Source organism: Symsagittifera roscoffensis, unplaced genomic scaffold, assembly GCF_963678635.1.
Source record: "Symsagittifera roscoffensis unplaced genomic scaffold, txSymRosc1.1 SCAFFOLD_936, whole genome shotgun sequence".
NCBI lineage: Eukaryota > Metazoa > Xenacoelomorpha > Acoela > Convolutidae > Symsagittifera > Symsagittifera roscoffensis.
Genome location: NW_026970805.1, coordinates 3139 through 14341, shown reverse-complemented (window position 1 = coordinate 14341; position 11203 = coordinate 3139). Strand labels below are relative to the sequence as shown.

General features: G+C 44.2%; 2 protein-coding genes across 2 annotated transcripts; both read right to left on the bottom strand.

Moving 5' to 3' along the window:
• Positions 1 to 5789: 5789 nt before the first annotated feature.
• Positions 5790 to 7103, bottom strand: LOC134855986 (uncharacterized). The gene has a single exon (XM_063872351.1). It carries the CDS (start codon positions 7101 to 7103, stop codon positions 5790 to 5792), a length of 1314 nt encoding a protein of 437 aa, XP_063728421.1.
• A 46-nt stretch (positions 7104 to 7149) lies between these two features.
• On the bottom strand, positions 7150 to 7830 carry LOC134855985 (uncharacterized). The gene has a single exon (XM_063872350.1). It carries the CDS (start codon positions 7828 to 7830, stop codon positions 7150 to 7152), a length of 681 nt encoding a protein of 226 aa, XP_063728420.1.
• Positions 7831 to 11203: the final 3373 nt, after the last annotated feature.

Here is an 11203-nt window from a genome sequence, read left to right as displayed (position 1 = left end):
TTTTCGCTAGACTCGTCCTTTATTATTTCTGGCGTGTTACCCGTCGTGTCCTCCACAGTGTCTATTGGTGAGAAATCCATCACTTTTTGCTTTTGTTCTTCTGCATTCGGCATTGGTGTCGACTCCGTTGTCTTCATCTCCACCTCATTAACACTCTTATCTGGTGTTTCCAGATCAATCTCTATAACTGGTTCTGTTTGTCTCCCCTCAGCGCCCTCTTTTGTCTTGTTCTCCTTTGCGCTTCGTGTGTTGACCAACCTCACTGAAAAATTCTTTCTTGTTGTTCTTGGGCCATTCGTTGTTATCTTTCGTTGCGACGAGTTATGTTTTGTCTTTGACTCTGTAGCTCTTTTTTCAGCTATTGGTACCCTACTCCGTCTCATGATTTTTTTTTACAAAACCTGTATTTACAATATTACCTTTTACCAAATTCTATTCTAAGGATAAAATTTCTGAAAATAAAAAATTTTACAAAAACGTTCCTATTCCTTTTGAAGATTTATAAAAAAGTTACTAATTCGTGATCCCAAAAAAATCGGATCTTTCGCGATTTAATCGTTCCGACTAGTCCTTCCGCTTTTTACTTAGCGTTGAGTTATTTCGACCTGTCTTAAGACCTTTTAGTACCATCACACCACTTTTTTGAATTGTCGCGAGATCTCCCGGTACTGTCCCAACTCTTCTATATACTGCCCCAAGCATTCTATGTAATGTCCTAAGCCTTTTCTCTACTGTCTCAAGACTACTCGGCGCTGTCCCAGTACTTCCTGCTACTGTCCCAAGACTACTGTCCCAAGACTGTACCGTCCCAAGACTACTGTCCCAAGACTATACAGTCCCAACACTACTGTCCCAAGACTGCACTGTCCCAAGACTAAACTGTCCCAAGATCACCGTCCCAAGACTGTACTGTCCCAAGTCCACTGTCCCAGGACCACTGTTCCAAGACTGTACTGTCCCAAGACCACTGTCCCAAGACTGCACTGTCACAAGTCCACCGTCCCAAGACTGTACTGTCCCAAGACCACTGTCCCAAGACCACTGTGCCAAGACTGTACTGTCCCAAGACCACTGTCCCAAGACCACTGTCCCAAGACCGTACTGTCCCATGACCACTGTCACAAGACCACTGTCCCAAGACCACTGTCCCAAGCCTGTATTTTCCCAATACCGCACTGTCCCAAGACTGTACTATCCCAAGGCCGCACAAACCCAAGACAGCACTGTCCAAAGACCTCTTCGGTACTGTACCAAGACTACTCGGCGCTGTCCCAGTAATTCCTGCTACTGTCCCAAGACTGCTGTCCCAAGACTGCACCGTCCCAAGACTACTCTCCCAAGACTGTACAGTCCAACACTACTGTCCCAAGACTGCACTGTCGCAAGACTAAACTGTCCCAAGACCACCGTCCCCAGACTGTACTGTCCCAAGTCCACTGTCCCAAGACCACTGTCCCAAGACTGTACTGTCCCAAGACCACTGTCCCAAGACTGCACTGTCCCAAGACCACCGTCCCAAGACTGTACTGTCCCAAGACCACTGTCCCATGACCACTGTCCCAAGACCACTGTCCCAAGACCACTGTCCCAAGACTGTACTGTCCCAAGACCACTGTCCCAAGACCACTGTTCCAAGACCACTGTCCCAAGACCGTACTGTCCCAAGACCACTGTCACAAGACCACTGTCCCAAGACCACTGTCCCAAGCCTGTACTGTCCCAAGACCGCACTGTCCCAAGACTGTACTGTCCCAAGGCCGCACAAACCCAAGACAGCACTGTCCAAAGACCTCTTCGGTACTGTACTAAGACTCTGCAACCAAGTGTCTGGGCAAGGATTTCTTCTTCTTCGTTGTCGGGACTCTTGAATCACTGTACCTGGTACCTCCCCTTGAGCTCTTGTTAAAAAAAATTACCCTAAAACCCAGTCTTACTGGCCAAAAATTTTGATTTACTTTCCCCCCTGTCTTTATCTCCTTCTTAATACTTTGATACGTGTTGAAATCCAACTTGTTCGCAGGTGTCTTGTGATCACTTGTGGTCTTGTTCGTTCAAAAACCAATTGAAAAAAAAATTTACCAAAACGTAAAAAAAACTAAAAAGGAAACATTATAAAAACAGGGAGATGAACACACCTAAAACTTAAAGGTGACAGATGTCAACCTTTATTCGAAAAATAAAACGTCTGGTACCTGATTGCCACGCGTTTTCCACCCCCCTGCTAGCGATCTTATGGGGTATCACAAAAACTGTCTTTTTCCGTTCCCCCACCCGATCCGACCAGGGTGCCTACCTTAACTCGATCTTAAAATTTGATATTCGCTTCTTATAATTGACACGTGTATGATTCTGATATAACTAAATTGACGATGTCGATCAATTATTACTCTAATGTGTCCTCCCTTTTTACAATTTACAACCGCCAACCTCCAACCTAACCAGCCCCCCTTCTAACCTCACACTTTTTAGCCCCTCTTAAGACGAAAATTACCTTAAGCGCCGGGTGCTAAAACTCCTGAGAGAAAACCGTAGAACCTGTTTCCAGGTTCTGCTTGAGTAAAAACGTTCCTCAAAACAGGGGGATTCCGCTTATCCAATTTTACACGTATCTCCTATAATGTAATGTGGATTTTAATGATAACTTTTTGACCAACTTGAGAACACCCCTGCGCGTCCTCCTCTTGTTGTTCTGATTCCGTGCTGGTTGTCTCCTTGACGTCCACTGCACTTGTCAACGTCACCACTTTTCCACTTGGCTGGTCAAATTTTCCAGTCAAGTCTCCTAGTGGTTCAGCTAAATCCTTGTGGACCACTTTCCAACTCGGCTGGTCACCTCTTCCAGTCAAGTCTCCTAGTGGTTCAGCTCAATCCTTGTGAACCACTTTCCAACTGGGCTGGTCACCTCTTCCAGTCAAGTCTCCTAGTTGTCCAGCTGACCTCCTAGTTGCAAGCTATCTGAAAACCCTTAAAAACGCGCCACACTCGGACACATTATTGAGGTTGCTGGATTAGATTGCTGGATTGATCGAAACGATCGGTCTTATAAAACAGTATAGGTACACTATTTAATTATTATAAAGGTTTGATCCAACTAATCTGGTGTCAAAGTCACTGTCCTTTTTCGTTACTTGGTTTATGTTAATTTTGTATTTTCTATATTGGTTTTTTGCTTCGCTTTTTGTCTTTTGCTCTTTTTTTGTCCCCCTAGTTACCACCCTTACACGGTTAGCTAAGCTTCGTTCGGAGAGCGTACTAGGAAGTTTTCTAGAGTTTTCTTAAAAAGCTATCACGTTACAACCGGAAGGCTTACACATTCCCGCTGAACCGTACCACCAGTAATCTTGAATGGGCATGTAGCCCGCGGCTGTGTCAAGTGGGTTCGACTCCGTAGTCATGATGTCGTAAAAACACCCAGGAGCGCCAGAAAAACACTATGTAACAGTCGCCTACTTCAGTCACATATGAGGCTTAAGAAAAATAGGCCTTATAACCCTTGGCTTAAGAGTCAGGGACACTATCTCTTGTGTTTTTCTACCTCAAAACGGTCGGAGCCAATTCGTTTTACTTGCGACATGAGACTAAAACCCATTACAACTCAAAGGCCACTACCAAAATACCCCCCAATCTAGAAAAAAAGAACGACCCCATACTTAGGTCTCAAAATACCCAAAATACACGAACGCCGCTAAAACAGGGTCGGAACAATCTGTACAGTTGATTTTTATTAGACAGTGGAACTTTGATCTAGTTCAGATGGATCAACCTAAAACTCGCCTTATCTCATTATAACAATTATAAAAAAACACTCAAGAAATTAGATTAAGCATTTACATACCAGCTCACTCGAGAATTAGAGGTAACTAAATTAGTTAGCAACTTGAGAATAATCGGGGCGATTTCTCGCCGAAGCCTACACCTTTTCAATAGCGGACCACCAACTCAGCTTGACGTAGCTGAGATTTTTCTTTATTTGATTCAACGAAGATATGCCTGTATATCAGAAGGAGGGGAACAGCTTATACCTGCTTCATTGTGTATACCAAGACAATGAAGTTGAACATCTTTTATTTAAGAAGAAAAGTCTTGCAAATGTCAATATAACTTCAATGGGTTTTTGGCGTGTGCCTGCAGCGAGTATTCAATGCTAGCATTACAATACAAGAACTCTAAAACATTGTATCGCAATATTCGCATTTTTTTTACTCGTTGAGGTTGTGCAATGAGCCTTGATCTGGTCTCTATCTGTCTAAACCAGAGTCACAAGGCTCACCCAACTGCTGCTTCTTAATGCTGCTTCTTCAGTTTTTTGGAGGTTTTTAACTTCCATTCCATTTTTCTTTCCACTAAGTTGCATGTTGCAAGCAACATTGCCGCCCACTGGTAGACTTCCGCAACCCGAGGTAATGGCCATTGTAAGGTGGGTTGGTTTTCGTCCATCAGAAGCACAACATCACCCACTTCGAAATTTCGTTGTTTTGAAGTCCACTTCTTCCGTGGCTGCAGAGAAGACAAGTACTCTTTGCTCCATCTCTTCCAAAAAACTCCAATGAGTTTCTGCATATGTGCCCACCGTTTGGCTGGATGGGTTTCAAAGGGCTGGTGTGTACTTGTCATCAGTGGGGGCACTGGTATTGGCAGGTACTGCATTTCTTTCCCTGTCACCATCATAGCTGGTGTTAGGGTTCGTAGGTCCAGAACGTCGGTCGAAATGAGGATTGCTTCAATGTCGCATAGTAGAGTAGAAAGTTCCTCGTACGTCAAAACATTGTTCCCCATGACTCTTCGCAGATGTGCTTTCGCAAGCTTCACGCCCGATTCCCAAAGTCCACCATAATGAGGAGCTCCTGGTGGAATCATTCTTCAAGTGATTCCAATCTCATCTGCGGCACTTGGCATTGATTGTGTTCCGAACTTCTTGGGTAGGTTCATTTGCAGTTGCCTTAGTTCATTTTTAGTTCCAACAAAGTTCAGTCCATTGTCTGAGTACATCCTTGCTGGAGCACCACGTCTAGCACAATATCGTCTCAAGGCAGCAGTACAAGACTGGGAGGACAAACCCGATGTTAGCTCCAAATGTATGGCCTTTGTTGTGAAGCAAATAAACAAAGCCAAACATGACTTTGACAGCTGTTTTCCATTCAGTGTCACAAAAGGACCAGCAAAGTCCATGCCAGTGTGAGTGAATGAGGCGAAGGCGTTATTCGTTCTTTGGGTAGGTCTCCCATCAAGGGTGATTTGATCGTCCGTTGAATCGTTGGCACTTCACGCAGTTTCGTATGAGGTGACGAATTGCTGCTTGCGCGTCCACAATCCAGAAATGTCGTCGAAGTTCAGCAAGGATCGTATTTGCGGGAGCATGAAAAAACTTCAGATTGATGTCCTGCAGGATGAGTTTGGCCAGTCGACTTTTCTTGGGTATCACGATTTGGTCGCGCTGACCCTCTGCGAGAGTTTGGTTCTGAGTCAGTCTCCCGCCCACCTTGATGAGTCCGTCATCAACGAAGGGGTATAGTCGCAGAAGATGGCTTTTCTTCGCAACTCATTCGCCAGCATTCATTGCCCTTAGTTCATCACTGAAGAACTTAGTTTGTTCGTTTCGTATTAGCCTCAGAAGGGCGTTGCATCTATTCGTCAAAGAAGTTGGATGAACGTAACTGCCATCTTCTGGGTGCTTCTGGTTTCGATGTGCAAAAGAGACAACACAGCACAGTACACGAATGCACTTCTGTAGACTGCTGAATTTTTCCAGATCTAATAGTGCGTCCAAAGAAGGTTTGACCAATTGGCAGCTATTGATAACTGCATTTTTCAGAACCAACTTTTGTTAGCTTTGGTTGGTCTGGAATCCGAAGTTCAGAGAGCCAGCTCGGTCCATGCCACCACAGTGAAGAGTTGTTCAGCGTAATTGCATCGAGTCCACGAGTTGCAGCATCAGCTGGGTTTTCCTTACTTCGTACATGGCGCCAGTTGACTGGTTTCAAAACCTCCTGTACTTCATGCACTCGGTTGTGAACAAAAGTCTTCCAGATGTTGGGGGTCTCGTTAATCCAACAAAGTCCAATCGTGGCATCTGTCCATCCGAAAACTTCCTTCGGATTCCGACCTATCTTTTGAAGTGCTTTCCTTGTATGGTCCAGCAACTTGCATCCTAGCACAGCTGCACACAATTCAAATTTGGGGATCATCAAAGGTTTCAAAGGTGCCACTCTTGATTTAGCCACAAAAGGATTGGTTAATTTCGTCTTCGTCTTCCTGACGTAGATACAACTGGCGTATGCGGTTTCTGATGCATCACAAAACAAATGAAGCTCAAAACTGTCCTCCACAACATGTCTCGGTATGTCAAAATTCTCCACATTGTGAACTTTAGTCCTCCACCTTAGAAACGTCTCCATCATATCATCGGGGAGTTTGTCGTCCCAATTGATTCCCCGCGACCAAGAGGATTGCATGATGAGTTTCAACGGAAGCGTTATCGGAGTCAGCCAGCCCAGAGGATCAAAGATCTTAGAGATGTCTGAGAGTAGAGATCGTTTTGTCATGTTCTCCTTCAGATCGTGGGCTACTTTGAAGACGAAGACATCGTCTGTCGGAAGCCACTTGATTCCTAATGCTTTCACAGAGTGTTCTTTTGCTGAGAACTCGTGTTCATTTTCGCGCAACTCACTGGGCAAGGATTCCATGACTTCTGCTGAGCTGCTTACAATTTTTCGTAGAGGAAACTGTTTCGTTGCTAGCTGACATCTAACGTCACTGAGCAGTTTCTTCGCAGAGGGTATGTCATCTGCGCCAGTCAACCAGTCGTCGACGTAGAAGTCTCGACTGATTGTTTCTTCGACACAAGAATGCTTGCCTGCTTTTTTGAGTGATCGAACAGAATGATAGCAACTGCTAGCAACCCCATATGTCACTCGGGTCATCCTGTAGGTATCTATTGGTCGATCGGGTATATCTCTCCATAGAATTCGGTGGAAGTTCTTATCCTCCGCGTTAAGAGCCACCTGATGATACATCTTTGCAATGTCTCCGGTGATTCCAATGGGGTAGCATCGGAATCTTAGCAGATGATCAAACAAATCGTCTTGAAGCTTGGGGCCAACCATCAATGCATCGTTCAGTGAAATTCGGGTTCTAGTAAGAGCACTAGCGTCAAAGAGAACTCGTAGCTTTGTAGTTGTAATATCCTTTAGAACGCAGTGGTGAGGAAGGTAGTAGCATCTTTTCTCTGACATTATCTGGTGGTGCAACTTCTAGGTGACCCATGTCGCGGAACTCTTTGATGAAGTCTCGGTACTGAGTGTACAAAGCCACATCCTGTTTAAGCTTGCATTCCAGACTGAAGAATCGTTTGAGTGCATTGGCTTTGCACTCGCCGAGGGTTCCAACGGTTGTCTTGAAAGGCAAACTAACAGAGTATCGACCATCTGGCTTAGTAATGGTTGTTTTGTCGAAATGATCCTCAACAAGTTCTTCATCCTTCGATCGAGGGCATCGGTTCAAAGGCAAGTCCTCAACTGTCCAAAAGCGACTAATGTCCAGCTCAGACTCAAGACTGACAAAGTTTGTTTGCAAAACTCTATCAGTATTGCGCTTGCTTAGTAACTGTACTGATCCACTCACAATCCAGCCAAAAATTGATTCATCCAAGGTGAGAGATCCTTCTCGTATCCGTTTACCTGTGGTGAGCTCGTTTGCCAGTTCAACACCACATAGATGATCAACCCTTCCTCTTTTGTCGAAATCTGGATCCGCCAGCGCATATCGAGATGGTAGGTTATGTTCGCGTACTTCCACATCGTCTCCTGGTAGATCTGATGTGACTTGAGGCATGATGAAGAAGTCTGCTCGTAGTAATCTGTCTTCTCCTGGCAATGACAAAGTTATCGGAGCCAGTCCTCTCGTCTCCATAGGGGGGCAGTTCCAACTGGTTTCACTGTTTGGTTGACTGACTTACGAGGCAATCCATTCCGTCGTACGAAGCTTTCACTGACGAAGTTTAACTGCAATCCATTGTCTATCAAGGCACGGCAAATGATTTCCTGTCTGTGATGGTTGAACAGCGGTATCCTGAAAGTTCCAAGTAGGGCCGTTTTGTCAGGTTCCGTAGCACTAATTACAGTACACAGGTTGTTTCCACTCGTATGACAATCGTTCACAGTCTTTCTCTCAGTTGTAATCGGTGGTTCCCTGCGCTGGTTGTCCGCGTGAAGAAGAGAATGGTGTCTTTTTCCACACTGCTTACAATTGTGAGTGCTTGGGCATTTCGTTACCATATGCCCTGGGCGCAAACAATTAAAGCACAGTCGTTTGGAAGTCACTTCGTCTTTCCGTGTATGTACTTTCAACTTCTTGAACTCGTTACATGCCGTTACAGTATGAAGTGCTCCACAAAACACACATTGCTCGTCCACAGTTGTTGCTCCATACGATTGCCTCCGGTCGATTTTACTTTGGACATCAGAATGTGCTTCAATTCGAGTCGTTGGATTCTGTAAAGTGATTGATGACTTCACTGCTTCTAGTGCCCTCGATCGCGCACCAATGAAATCGTCAAGCTCGTGTAGTTTCTGGAGCTCTCTTCCTGGTTTGTGAAGCTGCCATTGCTTTTGGCTTTCCGGATCCAGTTTCTGCTCAATCACATGAACCAGTATTGGATCCCAGTCTTGAGTATTACAGCCTTGCACTTCTAATGCAGTCACGTTTTCGCGCAAACATTCCAAAAGCTTCCTGAGGCTTGTTCCATCTTCGGTTTTCAAAGTCGGGTAGTTTAATACAGCACTGAGATGCATGCTTACAATGAACCTCTTGTTGTCGAATCGGTCCATTAGAGTCCTCCTTGCGAGCTCGTAGTTCACGTCTGTTACTGCTACATTTTTGATCAGATCGTGTGCTTCTCCTCGAAGTGAAGACTTGAGGTAGTTCAACTTCTCAGCGTTTTGGAGGTTTGGGTTTCCATGTACAGCAGAATCGAACTGATCGATGAAGCTCGTCCACTCTGTATACTTCCCACTGAAGGAGGGAAGATCTATCTTTGGCAATTTGATCTGACTTGATCTTGGTGAGAACATTGTATGAAGCCCGTTCGCTTCTCCTGTTGATCCTCTGGAAGACGCTTGCTGATCTTCCAAGAAATCATTCGTCTGCTGAATGAATTCTCGTACCTCTGCTCTGAACTCACAAGCCGTTTCAAGCTCGGCTTGCAGACGTTCGTTTGGTACAACGTCCTCTATCAATCGACCCTTTTCACTGACCGATGTGAGGGTCTCTCCTATGACAGCAAGAGAAATTCGCAAGCCAGCAAGATCAGTCACTGGATTGACCGATCGGATTGAGTTTATTCGATGCCTATGCTTAGAAATGCATGTCTTGTGACCACTTCTGGAGTGAACCAGCTTCAGGTATGTTCGTCCTGACTGATCGCTCTCCTCCTTTACATTGCTCTGACCTGGTTGCTCTTTCGCAGCTGATCGTACATTGCCTTGCTCGTTCGTGAAGCCTCGTAGATCGTACTGGTCGTTGGTATCACTCATAGTTCGTGGTTCGTGGTTAGTGGTTAATGGTTCTTGGTTTCGTCGTGTCTGGGTCCACGCGGACCAATGGTTTCTCGCCGAAGCCTAACACTTTTCAATAGCGGACCAACTCAGCTTGACGTAGCTGAGCTTTTACTTTAACTTTGATTCAACGAAGATATGACTGTATATCAGAGGGAGGGGAACAGCTTATACCTGCTTCATTGTGTATACCAAGACAATGAAGTTGAACATCTTTTATTTAAGAAGAAAAGTCTTGCAAATGTCATTATAACTTCAATGGGTTTTTGGCATGTGCCTGCAGCGAGTATTCAATGCTAGCTTTACAATACAAGAACTCTAAAACGTTGAATTGCAATATTCGCAATATTTACTCGTTGAGTTTGTGCAATGAGCCTTGATCCGGTCTCTAGCTGTCTAAACCAGAGTCACAAGGCTCACCCAACTGCTGCTTCTTAATGTGGATCAATTTTACAAGCTGTTTTGAAAGTTTGGAATGTTCGATATAAACTACAATACATAAAAAGGGGCTTAATCACGCGTAGATTAAATCAAACATTTGACGCAAACATCTTTGTTAGTTTAAATCAGTTTTTTGGCGGTTTTTAATTTCCATTCCATTTTTTTTCCACTAAGTTGCATGTTGCAAGCAACACGGGGAATTAAGTTTGATTTAATAAGTTCTAATCGAACAGGTTTTATCTTGAGAATGGAGTTCTGGTACTGGACCATTGGGACACTTCGGTTGTCCACCTTTCCAGTGAACGTTCACTCTGGTCCAACTGAATTTCAGTTTTCTTTGTGTCCTATATCAAGATAGGACAGCTCTACTCGTGTTGTTTAGATGTCCGAATTTGCGAATAGCATTTCCCGCTGCTTATATTGACCACTTTCCCGCGATTGTCATTTGGTCGTTCTGATCTTGTATTCCTGAGATTTTCAGTTTTCGCGAGAAAGTTGAGCTTGACAGGCTCAATTCGAATTTTTGAAAAAATCCATTTGACACCAAAATTATGTTACTCCGCATTGCTCAAGACCAAACTTCCAAATATGACCGACTGGCACTTTTTCTTGTATTACGTTGTAGTGCCGCGTAGTGTAGTGCAGTGTTTTGTAGTGTAGTGTTGTGTTTTAGAGTGTTTTGTTGAGATGTAAAGTGTAATGAAAGTTTGTGAAGTGTAGTGTTTTTTAGTGTGGCGTACTTTGGATTTTTTTTAGTGAAGCGTAGTGTTGTTCAACGCAGTGTAAATTAGCATCTGTAGTGTAGTGTAGAGACTTGTATTGAAGTCTAATGCAGTATTTACAGAAATTTAGTGCCGCGTTGTAGAGCGTTGTGTAGTGTAATGAAGTGCAGTTTAGTAGTGCAGTGTAGTGTAGTGTACTCTAGTATATGTAGTGTAGTGTAGTTTAATGTAGTGTCTTGTAGTTTAAATTAGTGTAGCGCAGTATAGTGTAGTGTAGTGTAGTGTAGTGTTGTGTAGTGTAGTGTAGTGTGGTGTAGTGTAGTTTAGTGTAGTGTTTTATGGTGTAGTATAGTGTAGTTTAGAACATTGAGGTGTAGCGGAGTATCGCGCGGAATAGTATTGTGGAGTATAGCGCAGTGTAGTGAAGTGTAGTGTAGTGTAACCTAGCTTTGGAGAAATTAATGTAAGGCCTCGGAGTGCATTGTAGTG